The 25,146-nt window shown below is 41.3% G+C and overlaps 1 protein-coding gene across 1 annotated transcript; it reads right to left on the bottom strand.

Moving 5' to 3' along the window:
- Window positions 1-775: 775 nt before the first annotated feature.
- Window positions 776-12,201, bottom strand: LOC145433130 (uncharacterized). The gene is made up of 27 exons (XM_080310071.1): window positions 12,075-12,201; window positions 11,954-12,009; window positions 11,773-11,889; window positions 11,577-11,705; window positions 8,711-8,866; window positions 8,514-8,602; window positions 8,363-8,448; window positions 8,202-8,298; window positions 5,327-5,498; window positions 5,103-5,264; window positions 4,843-5,037; window positions 4,621-4,779; window positions 4,426-4,559; window positions 4,167-4,344; window positions 3,986-4,104; window positions 3,765-3,923; window positions 3,520-3,700; window positions 3,312-3,458; window positions 2,973-3,208; window positions 2,797-2,917; window positions 2,614-2,736; window positions 2,428-2,544; window positions 2,220-2,360; window positions 1,617-2,157; window positions 1,472-1,551; window positions 1,297-1,410; window positions 776-1,238 (listed from the first exon to the last, which is right to left on the bottom strand). The coding sequence occupies exons 1-27, from the start codon at window positions 12,083-12,085 to the stop codon at window positions 1,117-1,119; spliced, it is 3,942 nt and encodes a 1,313-aa protein (XP_080166197.1). The 5' UTR covers window positions 12,086-12,201; the 3' UTR covers window positions 776-1,116.
- Window positions 12,202-25,146: the final 12,945 nt, after the last annotated feature.

Raw genomic sequence — 25,146 nt, 5'->3', positions numbered from 1 at the left:
TCCTACTCATCTCAATGCCGGATTACATTTCCAGAATTCGACGACAAGTAAACTGTACTCTATAAAACAGGGGTTCTTAAAGTATGGGTAAGGGTATAAATTTGGGCTGCGACCGCCCCAAAGTGATTGCTAAATTTCTTGCAACAACAAAATTTCTTCGCGCTTCGCGCGATATCCTTTGCTTGTTTGTACATATACAAGGTCACTGTGGTGATCATGAAAATATACCGGCCTTTGTATTACATTATTAATATATTTGTATTAATTGGTTTGACGCCATGATAAGATTTGTCTGAAATTGGTTTCTCTGGAAAGGTCTGACTTGCGCGGGTAATACTCAGGCAGGGAAGAGGGAGGAAAAGAGTGCGACCGTAATTGCCACACCCGATATTTTTCTATACGCATTATTTACAGAAATGCATCAACTTTATTCGCAATTGTGAAGAAGCAGAATATTCCTAGTATCGCTTAATGCGGCATTTTGATATTAGATTGATGCAGTTTCTGCAATGCGAAATGCCCTTAAACTTAATTATTTCGTTAAAAAAGTATTCTTAGCATTCCCACATCACTGGTCCTAATTGGGTTGTAGGCTAGTTTGAGACAGTTTGGTTCAGCACTTGCAGCATTATGATGAGCGCTTAATTCAAATTAGACCATGAACCATGAAACATTGATCATAATTCGACATCGTGCAGAAAAATATATTCCAAATTTCTATATCAATGAAAAATTTTAACTTTCATTTCTCTAATTTAACGGACAAGCGACCAACTTCTTGCACTTTGGAATTGATATATTAAATTATAATAGATATGACAAACCGACAGGAAAATTTATATGGACCTGCACCAGTCCACATGCGTTTGAGAGCCACTCGTCCAATGCATGTAGCGCTATTTAAAGGGGCTCTTTCATGTGATAACACAGCAGCAGCTCACTTCGAGATCACAAGACAGCATCAGCTCTACAGCGGAACCACTCAATAACAGTATTATGAACAAACGAGTCGTCATCATAAAACAAATAAGATAACATTCATAATGATGAAGAGGAACGATAAGATTCAGACATGATTAACGATTAAAATCATTATATCACTATAAAATTCAACTACTAACACAGTCCACAGAATTCCCGGCAATTGTTTCGGAACGCTTCCCCAGTGGGGGTATCACTGGCGCAAAACTCTCGGTATTGTTCGAGGCAATACTGATAAGCGGGGTTGTTCTGGCAGTCTAGGAATATATTGCAATTTAGATATATTGTTGTTTTACGGATCAATTACTGACTCACTTTCACAGCAATAGCGCTGGCAGTACTGCCCATTAGGCGGTGTGAAGCACAGTACTGGATCAATAGCCCTACACCAATTGACTTCGTCAAAGATTCCTTCGCACTTATCGCCAACTAAAGAAACGAGATAGATGAGGGTTACTAGATAATCTGAAGAGGCTCGTTAAACTTATACCATTGCAATTCTCGCAGTCTCTGGTCTCTGATGAAGAACCGGGGCATACTCGATTCCGCGCGTTCCCGCCAGTGCATACCCTGAAACGAAAATTAAGCCCGACTTAGGTTTCTCATATCCATGCTATCCATTTTGCGAGTTTTACCTAGAACGTGATTGCTGGCAGTCACCGTCACACTCTCCCCACTCCTGCCATTGCCCCCAAGAAGTAGGGCATATTTTAACGTTACAAGGCTGACTCTGACTTGTATCTCCGATACATCCGACTTGTCCGACCACTCCGTTTTCGCAAGTTCTGGATCTGCTCCTCGTTCCGCCCCCGCATGTCAACGTACACTTAGACCATTGGGTCCAATCGCCCCATATTCCAGGGCATGGCGGTAATGCGGGACATGCTTTTTCTTGTCTCTTACGGCCGGCGCATGTTCTTCCCTCGGATTCTCCCCGGCAAACTCGGTTTCTTTCTGAAGTGCTGCTGTCTCCGCACGTCCCAGTGCACGAACTCCATTTTCCCCAAGGACCCCACTCTCCCGGGCATAACTGAGTATTACAAGAGCGTGCCTGTTCAACGTCGTCTCCGTCAGCGTCTGGATCGCAAGAATCGAAAGGGCAATTCCTATTTCGAGTTTGCGACCCGCCATCGCATGTATCGGAACAAAGACCCCACTCAGACCAAGTAGTGAATCCTAACGACAGAAAAATTGTTTGGATATTATTGTCTTTTATAGGTTAGTATAATTTTGCATACCGCGACATGACGTCTGGCAAACCCGCTCGTCTGTATCTTGACCATGACATGATTTAAACGCACAACTGCGAGTTCGACTTTTAGTACCGCGACCGCATTCCGGCGTACATGCACTCCACTCGCCCCAATCCTCGAAAGTACCTTTATATAGAGAATAAAAAAAGAATGGACTAACATACTACAAATAAATTAGTCAAGGAACGCTCACCTGTACATACTTTGCAAGTTTTTCTGCAATAGCGAGCAACGAAATCTGGATATTGATCGCATGTTGCTGGATCGCTGAATTGAGTTGCACAATACTCTGGGACGAAGTCGAGGCAATCTGTTGAGTAAATACTTCGTACAAAAAACCAAGTTGTGGTATATGCAATTGTTTATTTATGTATCAGACCTTCGCAGTCTTGCTCATTGCACGATTCATCTTCCACGTGAGCGGAAAACGGGACACATCCCCCTTGGCCAATTTCGGTACCGCTGCATGACCTTTCACGAAGTCGCACGCCCTTCCCGCATGCTGGAATTGGAAATCTCATATGAAAAGATTCAAAACGCGGTTTAATTACAAATACATTACTTTGCGAGCATCCCTGCCACTGCTGCCAGTCCGCCCACTGGGAAGGACACGGATTTTCCGTGCAGGTTTCCGTAACTTCGTCTGGTCCATCATCACAGCCCGGTTGGCCTACCGCACCACCCTGTCAAACATTATGAAATAAAAACGATATACAAAACTTCGATTGCGAAAAATACCTGGCAATTACGAGTTCTCTTTTTTGTACCCTTTCCACATGTCACACTGCACGGTGACCAGACTGTCCAAGTGCTCCATTTGCCGGGGCATATTTGCTCATTGCACAACCTTGTTTGAGAGGCAACTCCTACGCATTCTCGTGGGTTTTGGGCGTGCAGACACGTTCTGGAACGAGTTTTTGAACCGCCTCCGCATGTTTTCGTACACGGCTCCCATGGAGTCCAATCGCTGAATACTTAGGTGAACAAGGAGTTGGATGAGTGCAAAAACGACCATATCGACGTCGGCGCGTCGTGTATATTATTGGACGTGGAAGTAAAACGTAAGTATTATTATACCTGGGCATTTTCTGTCATTACAGTCTCCCTGCTGGCTGCTTTTTCCAACGCACCGGGTACCGCCTTCACATGTACGACTTCTTGTCCTCTTACCACTACCGCAAGTGTTGGAGCACGGTGACCACTGGGTCCAAGGGCTGTATTTACCTATGGTTGAAATGAGCATTGAATTAATGTTCTTAGGACAGTATTTTTAAAACATACATACCAATGCATTCGTTAGTGGAGCAAGTTCTTGTTCTGGACACAGTTCCTATGCACCCAGCTTGACCAACTTTACCGTGCTGGCATGTTCTTGTTGATTCTTGGCTACCCGAGCCGCACGTTTTTGAACATTTTCCCCATGGGCCCCAATTTGTAAATCTAGGACATTTTTCCGTGTTGCATGCCTAGCATAAGATAAGAAGTTAGCTGCAAACTTCGGGTGAATTTTCCTTCAATTAAACAACTTACCCTAGCTTCCGATTCGTCGCCTTTTGCGCATCCAACTTCGCCAAGCTTGCCATTTTCACAGTCTCTGGTTCGTTGCTGGGTTCCGCCGGCGCATGTGACATCGCATGGCCCCCAACCACCCCATTTACCAAACACCGGGCATGGCTGCTGGTTGCATTGCTGTGGAACGTTTACAATAACATCCAGCTATACTTTACCATATGACATAACAAAATCACTACCTGATTGCGTTGACCAGCTCCTGTGCACGAGTCACCACCAATGCAACTCCTACCCTGACGTTGCATGCCCCCACCGCATGTTTTTGAGCATGGACCCTCATTTGACCACTTCGACCAATCTGTTACCCAATAAAACCGTATTTATATATCCTTATGTTAGGAAAATATACGGAAGCCTTACGTGGACAATCTGCAGTATTGCAGGATTCCTCCTCTTCGGACTTGCCAACGCATTGCTGATCTGGTGACGTATTCATGCAGCTACGCGATCGCTTCCTCTTTCCGCCATCACAAGTTTGCGAGCACTGGTCCCAGATGTTCCAATTTCCCCATTTTGCACATGGTATTGTATTGCATCTCTGAACAAAATCCCGGCGATAATTGTTCTGTGAGCGTTGCGGCAAAGCATTGCATCAAGTCGAGTGCTGCTATCAACTTACTCTACGCTGCGAAGATCCTGATACTGGGCACTCCTTGACTCCAAGCTCTCCGTGAACACATTCTCTTACTCTACTTTGAAATCCCGAGCCACACTTCTTTGAGCAGGGCGTCCAATCGGTCCAAGAGCTGAATCCTGAATATCACGTTGTGACAATAATGATGATGCCGTCTCGCCGTTACATATAATACCATACTTGGACATGGATTTTCGGGACATTGCTTTTGATCCTTCAATAATCCAACGCACGCAGTGCTATCTCGACCCTTGTCGAGACAATGCCTAATTCTCCTCTTAATACCCTTGGTTCCGCAGGTCATTGGGCATTGGGACCACTCACCCCAATTTGTAAATTCTGCGAATGCAAGCTTTAGCTTCACACAGGCTGCTACATATAGTTAACAACCATTAAACTTACGTGGTCCTGAACATGTGTTGTCCTTCGATAAGTGAATTCCGGTTTCGGTCGCAATCCAATCTTCATAGTAAATTACATCAGTGTACACTCCGTATTTCCCGGCCTGCGCGCACCCGCTTCCAAACGAGACGACGCCTGCGATGAACCAGCTGCAGCTGTCACAACGTTGGCATACTAAGGGGCCGCCAGAATCTCCTGCAAATCAGTGAATGGTTTTTGTCGGAGAGTTCCAGTGTGATGCGCTTGTGTTGACAGCATACCTCTGCAAGCGTCTCTGCCACCTTCGTCGTATCCCGCGCACGTCATGATGGTCTTATTCACTTTCAACCTATTGTTTTTGTAACTCTCTTCGCACTTATCCCGATCGACAATTGGCAAAGCCACATGCTGCAGAATCGTAGAGGGCTGCACTCCGTCTTGATCTAAAAATGATATAGTAATGTAGTACGATAATTTGATCGCATTTGAAACAATGTTGTCGTACCGGTTAACCCCCAACCAGCAGCGAAACACGTTGTTCCAGTTTTGACTTTTTCTCCATTTGGTAAACACACAGGCCTTGTATAGTCATTGAAAGTTACCGGTGTATCTAACTCTACCAGAGCGATATCATTGATTTGAAACTTGTTCTTGTCCCATCCGGGATATGTGATGAACTGAAAATAAATGGACTGGTCCTTACATGTCCTACACCAGTGCTTCTTCACCTCGTCGCCCCCGACGGGCGATTTAGATTTTGAAGGGGCGGAAACGCTCAGGGGCGATATGGGGAGCGCTGGGCTCAGTGGGGCGGCATGGGGTCGATGACGAAAAACGGCTGCGCAGTAGAGGGTGAAGTAAGGAAATATGATTATATAAGAACAACAGTTCTATATGTCCCTGAGTTCTCATTGAAAATTAACATTCGACATAATCTGTCAAAACTCGAGATTTTTCATCGCGCTGGGCGCGAAATATACACCGACATCCGACAATGATTGCAACTTGTTTCCATGAATGTAGTGGTTTATTAAAATTCATGTAAAATGAATTGCGCGTACCTTTAGATCGCTAATTCTCCGTTGAACAGTTCCGCGACGCTAGCTCGGGTTATTTTCCTCAATATGTTTCGAACTATAGGCCTAGGTATTTTAACCTGCAGCTCACAGCATCTCGAAATTAAAGAAAGCGGCATTGTACCACTTTTGAAAGTGATTTATATCTTCAGAATATTTATTCATGGTATCACAAAGGATGATACTGTCTCGTCATATGACCCGCCACCTGACATGAATGTTGTATGAAATGGGTTGCTTTGTTTGGAATACATTCATGTTAAAGTTAATAACTGGGTGCAGCAGTACTAAATTCAATGTGAGCCAAGATCTCTACCACTATCCAAGTTGATTTACTGGTCACAGAAAGCAATGAAACAAACCCCAATACAATTAACGTCCCCGTATTGCCAATCGCAGAGGTGAATTCGGGATGTGTAAACCGGACTCGAGCCAGATGTTATGAGTTCGTACCCGATGGTTGTTATACTCAGAGGTGGTCAGTAACGAAGTACTTCTACTTTTTGGAAGTACTCAAGTAGTTTTCCTCTACTTCTGGTACTTACTCAAGTAGATCTGATTTTCTCTACTTCTACTTCGTAGTATTTTGTGATCTACTTACTTAATTTTCGCTATTTTCAGTTTGTCAAGTTGAAGTAGTTTAATTCTCCAATACGAAAGATAGCCTGAGGAATTTCGGGGCTGTTTTCACGGAATACCAACATTTAATATTCATAAAAGTCGATTAAAGCCCAGAAATATTGTTGCGCTTCGCGCACAGTAGTTATGGAGCGACAAATATATTTTCACGAAAGTATTAGTGAATATAATTTAGGTACCGGATTGCTTGGTTCCGCTCACACCGCATTGTCGCCCATGTCAAATATTTCATCACAGTAAATATGGCCTACCATAACGTTTGAAATTACCCTTTCGCAATCTAGCAATTACTTACCATTTCGTAATCTAGCAGCCCATGACGGGTCCTGCTAATCTAGAAAATCCGGCGTTTTTTAGCGTTACACCTATTTTAGCAGATCACCTCTGAAGCTTTATGGACAAAAGACATGAAATACATTTTCCGCTTTTAACAAGTGGTATTTGTATTTCACTTATATTCCGAGTATCATACTTTGAGTTCTATTTACTTTCAGTTCTTTTGTCTGCAGAACATACATGTTGAAGCATAAAAACAAGCGTAGCAATGCCTCTATTTTCCGAAAATAAAACTACACTAAATATAACTTTAACGATCTACAATATTTGTTATTAACGTATACTAATCGCGCAAATTGTTGAATCCGTATCCGCCGAAACTTGGGGCTTTATAATATGCGGTAGGGCGCCATGCCATGATATTCTCTAAAACGGGGTCTTCTAGTAAACAAAGGGTTAGTATCGCATTTCCATATCAAGACTATAATTTGCATCCCATGATGCAAAAGAATGCTTATTCTGTCGAAAATTGATACGTCCTGGAATGCATCAATACAAATCAAACTCTCTGCACCTTCCGCATGGCTAAATTTGCAGCTTTTGACAGTCCATGAGAACGAATTAAGACTGTTTTCAAAACTACTTACTTACTTGAGTAGATTTAAAGTCAGTCAATTCTACTACTTCAAGTAGTTTTAGGTGACTTATTTAAGAAGTACTTCTACTCGTACTTGAGTAGATTTTTTCGTCGCTACTTCTGCTTCTACTTGAGTAGCTTTGTCGAATACTTTGGCCACCTCTGGTTATACTAACCTTGATGTGATCCCGAATATAGCATGTACATTATACAATTATTAGGCCTATATTAGGCGGTCCTCGATCGCGTTTCAAGCTATTCCCAATAGTGAAGTCCCTAGCCGAATAGATCGACATTACTTCAAACCCTTGTTTTTTACTACCGTCCTTAAAATATGGGGGGCGGGCGCCAGACCTAGATAATTCTCGAAAAGGGGCGCTGTAGGAAATAAGGTTAAGAACCGCTGACCTACACTTTGTTATGGTATATTTTAAGATCTCATTCGTACCTTACTGCCATTCGCAATATCATGTCACAGATTTTACTACATTTGTGATGTAAAGTCCGCGTGAAGTTGTTCGACAATCTGAACTATATAATGGGCCTTTGAATCATGGTACGAAATGACTTCGTATTCGTTGCACCAATCATCCCCTCATGCAACCAAGATGCCAATTGAATAACCTGGACGTTGTATCATCGGATGACATCACTCTATCATTTATGAAATACTGTGGAACCGATATTTTTGGCTGGAATTTCGTGTTGACATTACAATGCCAAACAAACCAAAATAGAAGGGATTAACTTACCCTCTTCGGTTTTCTGGTCTGAACTCGTGCCAAATGCAACTGATCCAATTCGAGGACCCCGGTGTGCAATTCCACCACCGTATTCGACAAATGATCACTGCAGCATCAAGACAATAAGACAATTATACGCATAGGCCTGTCGAAATGAAATATGGACCAACCTGAAACAATGGGCTGCCGTTAGAACCCAATTGTTGCTGAGCAATGTTCCTCCGCAAATTACAGCTCGGTTGGTGTACATCAATATCTTTACGGAAAATTAAGAAAAAATATTTGTGCAATTCATAACATTTCACGACCAAATTTACCCACCTGCCACGGCCACTGTCCGGCGTAAGAGTCATTTCCTCCAACAATTCGTCGCTCCGGTTTTGCTCGAATTATTCCGCAAGGGGCATTAGCTGGCGAGATAAGCAGCGATGTGAAATTATGACTCCAAATCGAAAGACGGCGTTCGAAATTTACATACATCGAATCGGTGAATCGATTTAACCGGAAAATCTACTTACCGGGCTCTTTCCTGCAGCATTCTGGTCGGCCCATGTATGGTATTGCGGTGGGGTCTTCTTTACACTGCACGCTTTCACATACGAAGCCTCCCGGCGCGTTGACGCAAAATTTCTCTGTACTACATGCCGGTATAGGCAGTTTGCATTCGTCGACATCTAAAATAACCATTGCAAGTTCAAAGCATACTAAATGTATTATTGTGGGTTTTCGGAAATTAAACGCTAATTTTCTGTTTGTTTTGTAATATACGGATGTAGGCTACTTGCAGCAGCCGATATATTCTAAAATAGGGGCGGGCAAATTTTCCAGTCGGCGGGCCGGATATGGGAAAATGAAGTAGTTGGCGGGCCGGATCCCTGAATCGATATATAAATCGCGTAGCCTATTTATCCACCTATACAAGGAACAAATCGCATTCATTGTGAACTTAAAGTTTAAAGCATCGAGACCAAAAATAGTATTTAATGAATATTTAACGCAACGTACTTGTGTCGCGAGATAGCGCAGTGGTATAATCCGCGGCTGCAACACCAATGGGTGCTGGTTCGAGTTCGACCGAGGTCGACTTCAGAATTCCTATACCTAAGTATTGGAGGTTTATCTAGGCTCCTCCTTCACCTCATCCGCGTAAGCGGTGTCCTACAAAAAGCCTAGAAGTGGGCCATGCTCTGAGTCGGCAGTTACGGAAAAAATGAAGAACATCGGCCCGGTGTAAATGACTATAGTAGTCGACAAACACTATGAATACCGCAACAACTGTTGAAGTCAATGAGACAACTGTTTGCCTGCAAATTCTTTTAACGCCGACTCCGTGCCGGACGTAGAAACCCTTAGTAAATACTGCACGTAGATATCAGTTAGATTGGGACGCAGCTTTGTGTTGTCAATGTTCATGATCGACAATATTTGCTCGAGAATGTATGTAGACCCGATCAGAACAAGTAGTTTCAAGTTCATCCTTCTCAGGTTGGCAAATTTGGATTCATTCAGTCGCACAAACAATTTGGCCATGTTTCAGGTTAGAATTTCTCTTTTAGGGTGGAATCGGTCTGCGGGCCGCAGCTGCTTCTCATGCGTGATTAATTATATCCATCGCATATTCCCAGCTGTACGTGATCGTTAAATTTGCGTTATAACTTACAAGTGGAAGGTGCAGTCTACCTCAGTGAAATTCCCCGAATACCTCTGGCGTACAACATGGGAGATAATTTGTTTATCAAATTGTATCGCTGTTATAGTAGCATCGATCAAAAACCATTCGTTCTTAGCACAGCGTGCAAGTTGCAAGTCGCAAAGTCATTCATTGTTTTTCATGTAAATTTCTTGGTTAAAGCCTTCAAAAGCTTCATTTTAGACGTTTGCTCATCAATGGTATAGATTGCTCAGAATATAATGACGCGGAAAGTGGATTTTCACCCGATTGCCGATACAAATATGCGGTGCATTTTCGTAATTGTACTTCGCAGTATTGCTGGCTGCAAATTTCCCTAAAAACGCCAATGCGAAAAATCAATGCGGCATCCACAATGTCAAAATTGCAAAATACACGCCTAGTCATTGTCCAGCTATCGATATGTCGTAGCAGTCGGAAGTTTGACTGGTCTCGCAGATGGATGTGTTTGTGTTAGTAGCCTACCGTCTATTGCAGGGGCGGGCAACATACGGCCCGCGGGCCGGTTCCGGACCATGACGGGATTTTAAGCTGCCCGCAGAGAGTTTCTACCCTGAAATTAAAATTCTAATCTGAAAGTAATGACAAATTCTATGGGTCACAGAATGAATCCAAGTTTGCCAACCTGAGAAAGATGGTCTTGAAACTATTTGTTCTGTTCTGGTCTACATACATTTGTGGGCAAATGTTTTTGACCACGAACATTAACACAACAAGGCTGCGTTCCAATATAAAGGATGTTCACATGCAGTCTTTACTAAGAGTTTGTACATCCAACATGCAGCCAGAGTTCAAATAACTTGTTGACAACTTTGATCGACCATAGATGTCAGATTGACTTCAACAGCTATTCAAGTACATTAGGTTAATAAATTTATTAAATATCGTTTTTGGTCTCGATGCTTTCAACTTAGAGTTTACATTAAATACGATTTATTCCTTGTATGGGTGGATAAATAAGGGATATGTATCCATTAATCCGGCCCGCTAAGTACTTAATTTTCCCATATCAGGCCCGCCGACCGGAGAAGTTGCCCACCCCTGGTCTATTGATTTAGAAAAAATAAGAATGTGTTTGAGATAATGCCTCTCACTCTCGAGTCGGACAGTTACGCTCTGCCGTTGGCCTGACCCTTTCGGACTCTGGAATCACTCGGTCCATGGGCCAGCAGTGGTTAACTATACAAGATCGGACTGACTCAATCACGATTTTGTTGCGAATATTTATAGGGTGCTGAGGTATAAAGCCGTTCTGTTTCAGATACTTTTAAAATATCAAAATTAACCCACAGTGTGAATAGGACAAAGTATCCAACTCAAAACAAAGATTTGGAACTTTAATTATCACAAATCAAAACTTGTTCCAAAGTCGATATTTAGTGTTCGCATCACATATTATTCAGCTACCCACGAAAACAAGAGATTTGCAAACACGGTGAAAATCTCCCAATCACAAATTCAGAAATATACAGAAAACGCAGCCATGGAAACAAACCGCGTGCCTATACGCGTTATTGAGAGCTATCCGTCTATCATTTCCATATTTCGAAGAAGCTATATACACATGCCTCAGCTATCAATATGTAATCACCATACTATTATCGCCTACTATGATGTATGTAATGATAGATGAAATGTTAACATTGATATGACATAACGTATCCAGCTGATACGCGATCTTTTAATGAACTTACCGCGACATTCTCCGGTCCCAACTAATTCGTACCCTCGATAGCAAGAGCAATACTTAGTCGTTTTATCTTTGACATTACACTCTTGGTCACAAACGGTGTCGCCTTTACAGAGTCCGTTCGGGTCCAAGTCTGGCAACATAGCACGTTATATAGTTATGAATATATTAGGCTACTTTCATAGAACAACGAAGACTACCTTCTGGACACTGTTTGCATGTGACGGGGCAATTCCGCCTTGCGTACCCCTTGTATTGTGGATGGTCACAAAATGTCTTGATTGATTGGCAAACTCTCGGACTTATATCAGTGCAATCTGGAATATGGATACATGGATCGTTATCATCCTGTTTACGCGCGTTGTTGTACTGCAACTCTACCGTTCTGAGAATCTCCAAAATGCCACATAAGTGATTGAAGTAAAATCATAAACGCCCTGGACAAAAGAGACAAGTTTAGATATATATTTCACATTTTCAAAAACACAAATTATTTACTAACCTCCACTTCATCTCCTTGGTTGGCGGAGCTTTTTGACGATAGTATGTTGGAAGTAACAAGTGCAATATGTTATGCCTGCGCTGCCCTAATTTTTGTTAATTAACTCTATTTTGCTGGAGAACAAATCTAAACAAAAAGATCTGATGTTATGCTCTATGAAACCAATGTCCTTGTCTGATATGATAACTCGGCGAATGGCGAAGTGGAGATTGACGACTTTTATGACCACCGAAAAATTGACTTTCGTGATGACATCACGCAATGAATCTATGTAGTTTCATATCTAAAATTACATATAGAAAACAAGGTCCGTATACCGATACGTCTTGATTTCACGCTCGCCCCAGGCGGCTACTGTATTCGTGACTCTGGCGGTAGCTGGCAGACAGAAAATCTGCGAAGAGTCTTACACCCCTCCGGCAATTCCTTATGAATCAGCGCAAAGTGGATATCATCATCTAGGATTAAGACTTCACATTATAATTAATGAACGCTAACCGAGCACTTAGAATGCACGCATCACGACTTGGCGACAGTCGATCGTCTGTTCTATACCCGTATCAAGCACAAAACAACTGACTGCGGCGTTCAGCTAACCATGCAGAAAGGAGATTAATGTAACGGAAGTACAATAAATTCGCATAGTAAATTCGTGTTCGCGACACCATGGATCCACAGTAATAATAGTTTCCTGACTATTGGGCTATCAGTCGATCGTTCCGAAAATCGATCTTATTACCCAAAATCGTAGATAATTTTGCTTTTCACCCCTGTCTAATTAGCAATAATATTACACCCCTAATTAGTAGCAGATCTTTTTTATCCGAGAGCTTGACCATTATTATCTTTGGCAGAGTTAAAAGGGTTCACTATTTGCATTATTCAGACAAAACAAAGTATCTTATAGCATTTAAAGTTACAATCCTGATCGTCGTAACCAAATTAACCAGTCGAGTTGGCTTTGCTAATATGGTTTTCATATGGTATCGGTGACATAAGGACAACAAGTATATATATTTATTCGCTTTCAATTCAGATAGAAAGAGCGCCCGGGGCGATGGAACGAACAATGCAAAAAGGATAAACAAGATGTTATTCTCCTTAGCGATGTTTGACTTTTTACTTTCGAAAATGTCAGAATGTCCATCAACATATTACTTCGTTTTCGTTTCGAGTCCACCATATTTGGGGTGGAGATGAATGTAAACTACTCAGTACCATTTACCAAAATTATTATGATTCGCTTACTTGGCCCTACGTTTTACTTAGCCCACTATGTGAACAATTTAATTTAGTTATAGTCGGGCTCACCGTTTGCTTCGCGGCCTTATCAAAGTCCTTTCATTCGGTCGAAAGTTCGGTTCACAGAAGATCTCATAAATGAGTAAAGTGGCGTACTCATGTGTACCAGTAGCAGTATTATAACTATTTATATTCTGATAATAAAAATAATAATATTAATGTTCTCTTTTGGTGTGAAGTCTCTCTTGCTGCCTCACATTTTTTATCAAGACAGGTTTTCGCTTTCGTTTTCAAATTCGGTTATGCAGACACGAATATTCGCAAAAGGCTGCGTGTTGTTGTTGTTGTTGTTGTAAATTACGTGACATACTCTTAACTGCGTTTAATATCACACGATCCACTATCCAACGTGTGGACATTAAATCCTAACTAATATAGGATAGTCGAATGTGTAAATTGGAATCACTATGACACTACAATATCTGTGAGCTAAAAATTAAGGATTTATCTTCACTCTACACCACTTTAGATTAGTGAGTTTATATATCTCTATACATATATGTAATTATATACTCTGTAAGAGTGATGAATTTTGCTCATGATCATGAGCCGTGATAGAGTTATCTATTTATTCTGATAGCTGTACTATTTTAAGTCTGCAGAGGCTTTTTTCACAGAACATATAATTCGCGATCGTTTTTCTATGCAGATATAGCGTAATCATTGCTTTGCGGTCAAATAGGGGGAAATTTTCAGCTTGAGATACTATACGTGATATCCCGATAAGAATTGTTTAATTGATAAGCGTGGGCACTGTTGTTAACGTTTGCATATATGTCGCAGACTCCACGAAAAGCAAGTCAATATTTCCAGCCTTTTAAGTCCTAATAACGGATTGTTCGTGACAGAGAATAAGGTAATTCAAGTCACTCATTGATTTTCCCGACCGCCTGTCACGTATTCGCTGGTCAGCAAGGCGTTTATTAACCCAGCACTTGAAAAGTTGCGTTTCGAGCCAAGCGGCATACTAAATAGAACCAGCCAATTTTTGGCAAGTATGGGCAGTGGTGTGATAGGCTGATAGTGGCAAGCTTGTGTTAGTTTATGGCAACATGCGGAAAAGAAAGCGTGAAATCCAAACCAGAAATAAAAGTCTCAGTAACCACGCGAATTAAAATTGGGTTTGAATCATGCATCTTCATTTTGATATACGAATCAGGTTTCAGCTCAAAGTAATAAACATTTTCCGTCTAAAATCCCATAGACGATTTCTAATTTTTTGCCGCACAGTTTCAAATCAAATTTTGTTACGTAGTCACAGCAACGGTACGTAAATGAATACTTTCGCGCTTAAAATTTACTTGTCGGTACCGAGTTATGCTTAGACTTTCTCCATCCCAATTTGTAGGATGAAGTACTGCCAAACTATAACGAAAATTCCCACTATTAAATCCCGAGCTATAGGCTATATAGATATTACAAAATGATGTGGAATTACCACAAGGCTTGTGGAGTCTCTCTTAGAATGTAAATTCTGTTCAGCGCCAGAAACTTTCATTGGTTGTAGTTTTGCTCATCAATCAATTTCGTATCTTTAACCTAGTAGTACGAATCTAAACAGATACTGAAAGAAAACCTGATTTCTGACAAAACACTAATTTAATAGAAATATATAGGAGAGATGAGGTACTTGTTGTTGTTGTTTATATTTATGAAACAAAAAGATGTGGCGCTTATCGCCTAACGGCCTTTTGTACCACGGTCAAAAACATAATGTAAACGATTCGAGGAGGTCGTATGAAATAATGACGCATATCAGAAAAGAGTAACTGATGAGGTAATTGAAAAGTACCTTAGTTGACAGTTCTAAACAGGAATTTTGATACTGCATGCCATCCTAATTGCAAAAATATGCTAGATTGACAAACGCATGGCGATAAATAGGGGGCAACTGCGTAATTTCGTCGTTAAATCTGACATCTATTTTTATGGACGAAGTATCGACAGCCCGATTCACTTCTCGCCTCAAACGAACGCCATGGCACTATACGCTGCTAATTGAGTCTTTTGTATAGGCTACGTATCGGCGACACCTATTGATTCGAATTCGGACTTACTGATGGATATGAATTGTCTACGTATTGGAGCGCTAATTCGGTCGCACTCCATCTGGAAAAAAGGATTACGAAGCATAGGGGGATGTGTGGATATGAAGTGTTCTTAAACCTGTCACGTAATAACCTCGCTTTTGCCAGTTACGTATTTCCCTAACCACGAGACAACTGTAACGGAGTAGGTTAATCGTGCGTATATATACGTACACAACTTAGGTTTGGTGCACACGGCATCTGTTGCTAAGCACCACAATCCCCCATATACATTATACATAGTAGGCCTACCTACAGTGCATCCATACATACAAACAACCTCGCTTGTCGTATTGACATCGCCACCTTGCGCCCACTTATGACTAGGGCTGGGCAAAATCGAGTACCTGAGTGATTCGATTCTGAATCACGTAATATGCTTCGAGTCGAGTCGAGTAATCGAGTATCACTCATTATGACGTCACAGCAGGATGTACTTGTCGAAGTCCAAATATGAACCTTTTATGTCACCACAAAAAACGTAACGCCTGTTATCCATCACATTAAAGACACTTTGGTATTTTTTAGACCATACCGATTTTATTGCACTTCTTAACAATGTTGGTGGATGATAATGACTTCGGAAATGTGTTATTTCCAGTAACGTTTGTAGCTTTAAACTGTGCTTGGTATGCTGAAACACGGTCAATCAAGGTTTCAAGGCTTCCTCAGTGGAAAATAGTATCAAAACTATAATTCTCGTCAGTAAATTAACTTTCAGTTGCGAGGACCGTATAATTTCAGTACTCGAAAAAAATCGTCTTTTACTACTCGACTCGAATCATTAAAATTACTACTCGATTCAGATTCGAGTACTCGAATCATTTTGCCCAGCCCTACTTATGACGCCTTTGCTCATCGCCGTAACAGCATGAAATATTGATCACCATACCTCCAATATGGTCCACGTAGTGATAAAAATTTACCATTTTCTCGAGATTTTTCTCCGGAATTCTGGGTTTGAAAATTTTGAAAAACCCTAATATTTGGTGGATAGAGTAGTCCAAATGACTCTGTAAGGCCTGGGCCTTTGAGTCATAGGCTATATAGCAGTGTCACCACATATTTTAGCTGTTTTAGCCTTGGAGTTTTCGGCTCTGTAAATATATACATTTCCATACATGTCCATTTTTCTCGAAAACTATTTACTGAGTGTAAACTGTTTCACCTTCTCAAAATTTCGTTTCGATGTCACTATGACTTGTTACTATGGGCATAATGGTCGGACGGTTATAACTTGGCTTGTTACCAATGAACATGTTCGACGTTTGCTATCTTGAGAGATTATTCAAGTGTAAGCTGCCTATTCCTTATTAAATGCCTCGACTTACAAGGACTTTTTTTATTACTCAACATTGCTTCGCTGGCCGTATCTTTGATACCCCTGACGTACATGATCCTTACACCACACACAAATCCCTACGCTAACAATCCTAGGCCCACATTAAGCGATGCAGTTGGCATGCGTGCCAGTAGTGGTGGCGCTCCGGTTGGGGGGGGCTTGGCGAGACTTACCGGGGGAGCCTATAAGTATGTAATCGCGACTTCTGGCGCCTCCGGCCCCAGACCCCCCTTTCGCTTCCATTATTACCAACTTAATACTAGTGCGCCATATGGAACGGAATTACGTAGTGTGTGTGTGAAACTATAGCACATCTTTGAAGCAGGATTAAATGGGGAATTGCTCTAGCTCCAGAGCCGTCTTTTACCATACATTGTCTATAGTACATGTCTTCGTGTAGAAGATGTATGACATGTAGCGTGAAATAATATAATAGCGATACAACTTCTGCAGGATATATAGACTGAATATCTAATCTGGAAAGATATCGGCTGACATTTGTAATAAGCCAGCACACCACGTCAAGGTTTGAGCCAGGCGCTGGATTAGGCCAGATCTATTATTGCATGTTTGCAGGAATAGACTACATCAAAACTAAGTAACTCTGCCGCATGCAGAGACGCTGTGATTATCGAGATATGAGAATTTTCTAACGAATCCAGAGATTTCATGATGATTGACCCATATGTAAGGAATCATCTTCTTTGTTGGTACACGGATTTCCACGTTTATTCGCTATAATCCTTGAAAAAAGCGATTGAACCAAAGAGGGGGCGGGTGAACGCCCACCTCGCCCACCCCAAAAGCCACCACTGCGTGTCAGTCCCAAACAATAAAGGGTTGCGTGTAAATTTTAAGGTTCAAGTAAACCCTTTAGTTTACCTCATAGTTTCTCAAATTTTTTCCCATCGCGTACCATTAATTCATTTTTCACCACACGGCGTAGCTGTATAGCTTGTTCTCACTACATGGTGTGCCGCCTGAATTACTTATGGTATTTTGAACGTACCGGTGTTTATTGGTTATTTCTGTTAGTACTAGATCGCAACACCAGTGGATATTAAGAAAACACCATTTAATGAGATTATTCCAACTGTTTCTTACGCAAAAGCTCGCCGATCTGAGGTATGACATTACCCACAGCACTCTTTGCATACCATCTAAAAAGCTCTCACAGTTCGACAACCACTGCTTTACCTCGCAGTAACGCCACAACTTTTTGATTTCACGTTTCGAGTTTATTCGAAAACAGTCCCCTTGCAGGTATAAAGCCTTTGCGGTGAATATGGACATCGCAATATAGGGTCGATTTTAAACACAGCTACACAAATAGATATATAATAATAAGATGCTTTTTTAATATAACCAACAGAAAATTTAGACAGTGAAGATAAATACAAAGATGATAATGATAAATAGATAATATTCAGCTGTCAACAAATGTCGGCAAGAGTCGTCGGTGCATTCATGGAAAATTCTCGCAATTGAATCAACGCGCGTTGAAAATGACAAAGAATCTCAAACCCACGAAGGGGTTCGTTATACAAGATTGTGCATATACGATTGCATAGACTAAGTCTGATACCCTGCTACTTGTTATTTTGACATGTTGGAACTATCCGAGCTTTTTTCCAGTAATGCTCTTCAAAATTTGAGCGAGAAGGTACTTGGCGGAACGCTTGTGATGTCGTCGTTTACGGGCTCCGTGGAATGCTATGTCTGAAATGTCACGTCTACTTCGTAGCACTGAGCCGTTCGTATCATCGTGGATCGGTCGATTTGATTTGATTGTCCTAGTGCCTCCTTCGTCATGAAACATAGCTTGTGCATCTAACTTTAAAGATTCGTCGTTGGAGTTGTCGTATGCGCTGTCGGAAGCAATTTTCTCGTCTAAGTCACTATCATATCCCCTGAGTGGAGCACTTGAGCATGGCGTGACTGCACACAATGATAGGACTAATAAACATATAATCGGTATCTGCATTTTGATCTTCATTCTTTTCAAATCCGTCTCTTGGCGTCGTCGGTTTCACAATATGAATGCCGAAGGGTGTGTTGGGAGCTTATATAGGAAACCGCTATGTGGAGGCGGGTCAAAAGCAAACGCTTTTATCGCTAAATAGTGATAGATTATACTCGAGATAAATCATTGCCGCGTAAAAATAGACAACGCAAACAAATTATGCTAATGGGAATGCGTCCAACTGACAAGCTAAGAGTCTCGACAATCAGGACATTGACCTGTTTTCTGATGATACCGTTAGCAAATCTGTCAAAAATCCTTTTTTGTTTCCTACGGATTTGATGTCACGTATTGTGTTGCAAACACTATAATGCTAGGCTCGTGTATGACTCTTTTCTTGAACTTAATTGGCTCCTGGTAGTCACATGTAAAATGTAGTAGAATTAATCCATGTTGGTGTAAATATTTTCTGGCGTGAAAATGAATGAAATTTACGAGGATTATTATCATCAATGAGATAAGGAAATATGTGGAATTTACATTGTTCTGTATCAAATCCATATACGTGACTCGTCCGACATCATTCTGTTAACGAGGTTAACGACCTCACGTGCTCATGATGTTGGCATTATCACTATTGACTAACCGTATTCGTTACCCTGATAAATTTATACGGGTGTGTCTCCGTAAGGGTCCTTTTTGAATGCATGAAGGTTAATAAATTATTATCAATGGACGTTCAATTTACAGGGGTATTAAATAGGGTGATAACCTGGGGCATATTAACGATATCCGAATAAATCTTTATGCGTTACTATATCGGAATGACCAATATCAATGTGCAATGTGCTCTGACACATGGAGATTCATAACAATTTCCAGTGGTATTAATTATGAGTAGATAGGTGCTTCATGTACCGTGCTATGTGTTAACTAGATATAGTTGCTCCATTCAAAGTGCACTCGATTTCCGTGTAATAAAACTAAATATAATCACACAAATATCATTGCTTCTAGTTTCCGGAGAGGTATCATGCTGGCATAAAACATACTGCTGGGAAGGACGCTGTTGTATTAACGAGATATTTATGTTGCGAGGCGGTATCAATGAACATGAATCGATTCAAATTGATGAGGTAAATTGTTATTGCGGTCAATCCCAATTGTCACCAATTTGCACAATTTACATTCTCAAGTCGACATGCAGTGACCATATGAACTTCAACAAGGCATCAAGGTTACCTGCGGTTCTCACCAATTCTCAGAAATTCTCGGTGCTACGGTGCAAGGAAATTCGTTCATGAATAGAATGCAATGTAACTTTAAAATTTGCGTTTACTGATGTAAATTTGAGACCCAATAGGGCTGCCCATGTATGAGAAGCGTAATTTAATTGTTCACAGATATGCTAGCATCGAATGCGATGTAACGATATTATACATTCCTTTGAGAATCACGCACCCGCGAATTCTCTCGTAACTTTAGTTCGTGTATAGTTATGGCCAGTAATGTTAAACATCTAGCGGGGAAAAAATTCGGATGTAGTTATTATTTTGTAACTGTTCCTTTGTTCTTATCCCTATGAAGGATTCCACCTACATGCCAACCTGCCTAAAACCCACACATCCTTGTCCTCTGGACTTGTCAAAGTCATTGGCCACATGAATACCATAGATAGATTGATGAAAATGGATGAAAATCGATGAAAATGTTTCCCGTGGACTGCGTGGTGAGGAGCGGCGTAAAATTTATTACAGTTAAGGAATCGCTATAAATCACAAATGAAAATTGGAATTAATTTATCCACACAATTGCGTGAAACGCCAGTCCCGTGATTATATTATATATTCTGAGGTGCACAATTTCAGACATGTTGACTTTTACATTAAGTCGCTCCATCAGTTCTTCGGCGGCATTTTCAATTTTACAAGTTTGGTACCTCTAGCATTCGAACACACTACCAAGCGGTGTTGCGATGACCAGAGTCAATTTAGTTGAACAATTTTGAAATGACTTGAATTGACGAACATCAAAATTTACAGTGACTAGATATGACATACGACTTGAAGGTGACTTTATCGCGACATATATTTAAGTGTTACCTAAATTTTATCGGATTATGATAATTCCCTACAATTCCTACTTCGGCAACTGGGGTTAGTTTTAATTGATTCAATCCTCGTTTACAAACACTTGGTAGTGTGATGTATCCATCGGCCGACATACGCTTTCCATTGATTTCACTATAGTGGGGCGGTATACATGCTGCATTTCTCCCTCTTCGTACCGTTTTCGGCAGGCCTAAGGTCCATTTGGATTGCGGCAAACAAGGAGTTTCTCCTGGTCTTATCAACAGACGAGTGTGAAGGTGAAGGTGTTTGCATTTGTCAGACTCGAGAACAGGAAATGTGTACTACGGCACGATGCACTCACGTAACGCGCGACTACCCCTTTCTCTTTGACTTGCTCCTTCCTGTCGAATTGGAGCGACGCTTTACGCTCAAGTCATCAGTAAATCCAAACAGCGTGTCATGTGACATCACATGGATGGGATCGAGTGTTACGTAATCGGAAGACCGGAATTTCGTTACATAGTCGAGCAAACATTGCCTAAATTCTCCTTGCACGATTATACAAAAGAAAATTGAAGTAACAATAGCACAGATGCGTTATCTCAGTGTATTCATATTCGCCTTCATTCAACAAGTATGTTTAGCGATTATAGATTAGCAACTTTATACCTGGAGAATTCTCGGTACAATTCTATCAACTAATCCGCCAGTGGGTTGTGAAATCGAATTGCGAATGCAAATTCAAGAACTCGAGCAGTCGGTCATAATCAGTAACTTTTCCGATGAACTGGAATTTCTGGAAATCCAGATATCAACTTGATGGGTAGTTCGACAGCTATCAATTCCACCGCGAAAATAGATTGCTCCTAATGACCAGGTGGGACTTCTGACAAACGGAGAGGTGACGTATGAAACGCCGCACTTCCTCAAACGGATGATTTTGAGTCGTAAACATAAATTGGAGCAATTGCCTTGCGCCTTCTGACTCAAACAGCGCGATGGTGATGGTTATATGATCCACATTCGTTCCGCTAGCTCGTCTCGCGTATGAGAGAGAGAGAGTCTTTATTTTCATCGAACCAAAATACATAACAAACGGCAGTGATGGTGGTACAGAAAATATGCGTGCACAGTATTCGGTATTAGATAGGAATGATCGATAAGACCGTGAAGGTCATCTAGTCTGATCACACCAGCATCAAACAGGTACACTTGACTCAGAACAGTCTGGCTGTAAAAAAATGTTTAGTTAAGAAAGGAAAATAGAAAAAAAATTAAACAATGGTAGCAAATGATCAATGACGCAATGTCTGGGCGAGGTAGGGCAACAGTGTTAGTGTAACGACAAGATGTGATCAAGTAGGGCTTTTTTGAATCTATTATAAGGCAATTCACGGATATGTGATGGTAATGCATTCCAGATGATAGGTCCCGAGTAGTCGAGTGCGGGTGCGGGTAAGGCCAACATGTAACTGGGGTAAAAGGCAATTAGAACAGTGCTGCCTCACATTTACTGACCCGCGGAACACTGACGCTAATCTGTAAGCCTTTCAGAACCCCAAATCTTCGCAGAGTCACAATACACATTTAATACATTACCACCGACGACAGGCGCAAAAATGAACTGTGCGTTAACAGAGCGTCAGAACAACATCTTTGAATTAATTTTCACACAAAACGAAAACATAATGAATATCTATCGCAAATCTGGCGACCCTTTCATATGCCAGTTCATAAATGCGAGACGTGACCTTGGAAAGTGACGTCGTATTGTTCGGTCGAAAAGCTACAGCGTGATACCAAGTGATTAATTACGAATGAGCCTGTAAATATTGGAGGTAGAATTAGCGTTTCGGAAGAACAAGGTTTCGTCTTGGAACACCAACCTCACCTGTGTACGGCACTGCAAAACGACGTACACTCTTACCGAAAACATAGTGCATATTCACACCCTTGATGTACGGTTGCCAATATACACCCGTGGTACAGAAAACCAGAGCATACCACGGACTTATAACACGATATAAAACAAACACAACATTTTAACCCAAATGATTCTTGTCCATTGGAGCGTATAGGATTTATAACCGCGATAGAATTCTGAGTTGGGTTCTGCTTTCGAGTGTACCACCTTGCACAACAGTTACTGATGCGGCCTAATTGTCTGCGACCGATGATGGATAAGACGAGCATGTACTGGTTCCGGTAAACCAGTGGTCCCCAACCTGTGGCACGCGTACCACTAGTGGTACGCGAAGGTCTTCCAGGTGGTACGCGAGTATAGATTCTGTTTTTTTTTCGACCGAAGGGAATTATTAGTTCAGGTGGGGTTCATTTTGAGTTTTTCGAAGCCGTGGCCGTAACGTGGTAAGGTCGTCGTCGTGTGTAGGGGCAATCCCACCAATGACGCCATGACGGCCTACGGGAAGAGATCTAGTCGTAAAGCATTGGGATTCTTACCTAACCAAAGTTCGTTTTAATATATTTGACCACAAGAATTCCAAATGGATCCACTACAGCAGGCCTGGGCAAAGTGCGGCCCGCGAAAGGTTGCTTGAAATTGAAAATATAAAACCTACATTTTAATGTTGTTGCGTGGATGTATAAACCATAGGAAGAATAAACGGAGCCGGAAATTCGTTTACTATCAAGCCTGTTCATTAACATGCCGCGATTACGCAATACCTCACATGCGTAATTTAGATTCAAAGTAAAGTCAATGTAGCAAATTATGCCGCTACAATTAAAGTCACACGGAATGGCCAAACCTTCTTGCCATTTTTACCATTGTCACATTACGCATTACTTACACGGTCTGTGTTTCAAATTGTTTCGTGATGCGTCTCCAAATCCATAATTCGTAAAACAAGTTAATCAGTGCCCGTGATTTCTATGAGTAATGAGTATATCATAGTTATAGGAGTATAATTTAAGTCGGTTCTATGACAAAAACAGGAAGACATACACTCGCTCAAGGGGCGGCGAATTTCAGAATAACTGCAAGCTTGGCTCAACAACAAGGCCATTTCGGCAAGCTGCACACTTCTCGGAAACCAGCTACCAAGACAATAAGCTTTATAGTATCCCCTGAAACGTATCTGCCGCACCCCAAACCCCCAATTGGGGGGCGAGCCCGAAGGGAGTCCAAAATTATTTCGTGAATGAACATAAATTATAGAGTATCTTATTTTTTAATTTATGCAACTTCTTTCAAATTTTTCTCGCGCTATAGCCGCGATTTAGAGATCAATGGATTATAAAATTGGGCATTTCTGTGTCAGCCATTACCGAGCCACGACACGCCAAGATATATGAAGTTTAGGCCAACACGGATTCCGATAAGGCACTGCAATTTTAACTGCTAATCAAATTAACTAAGTAAAGGGAAAAAAGCTCGACAGAGAGAAAACCTCGGCCAAAAGGACTGCCCTTATGTTGACCGAAAACCATAGGCAATATTTTCCAGTGAAGAAATACCAATTGGGAACCGTGTGCGTCCTTTACTTTAGTATGCTTTGGTGATTTCAATAACTTTCACGTAGCAGATGGGAGGTCACGAAATAATAACATGTAACGAAGTAATTATACCAACGGGCCCTCCCGAATATTTCCAAGACAGCTCCTCACTCAGCTCTAGCAGTAAAACTGAGTACGTGGGCTGAGACAGGTTAGAAAAAATATAGCAATATACATGCAATTACCAATATTATTGACCGATTGAATCATGAATCATGGAAAAATTTAGCGCTTCGCGCTATTAGGGCATAAAACGTTGCCACCTGTATAGTGTATACTAGAAATCTCGCTGAGAAGTGTGCATCCCGGCCGATGGGGTCTGGTCTGGGGGCAAAGCCCCAGGAGTTTGGATTATAACTCTATGGGGGGAGACCAACGTTTGGGGGGGGGGGCTGACGACGGGCTGTTTCGGCCATCCCAAATACATTTTAATGTATTAATAGAAAAACGCGGATATGGGTTTAAAGACAGTCAAGAAGTATCATGCGTAACATTGTTTCAAAATATGACGGAAAACAAATATTTTTTTTGGTAATAAACCGTCTCTTTCTCATTCCCCAATATCAACACATCCACTGAGCACCATTTAGTGTATGTGTAAATCATTGCTTTCAATTTAGAAATAAATCCATACGCTTTAGAATACAGCTAAAATTTCTGACTCGGCCCGCCAACATATTTTCTGCTTCTCATTTGGCCCGCGGGGAAAAATAATTGCCCACCCCTGCACTACAGAAATCATATACTGCGCCTTAAAATGGGCAGTTTATTTTATGTTTCGCTGCTTTCG

The sequence above is a fragment of the Botryllus schlosseri genome, chromosome 2, assembly GCF_051294905.1.
Source record: "Botryllus schlosseri isolate E-star chromosome 2, Bs_hap1, whole genome shotgun sequence".
NCBI classification, from domain to species: Eukaryota; Metazoa; Chordata; class Ascidiacea; order Stolidobranchia; family Styelidae; genus Botryllus; species Botryllus schlosseri.
This window is presented reverse-complemented; position numbering and strand designations above follow the sequence as displayed.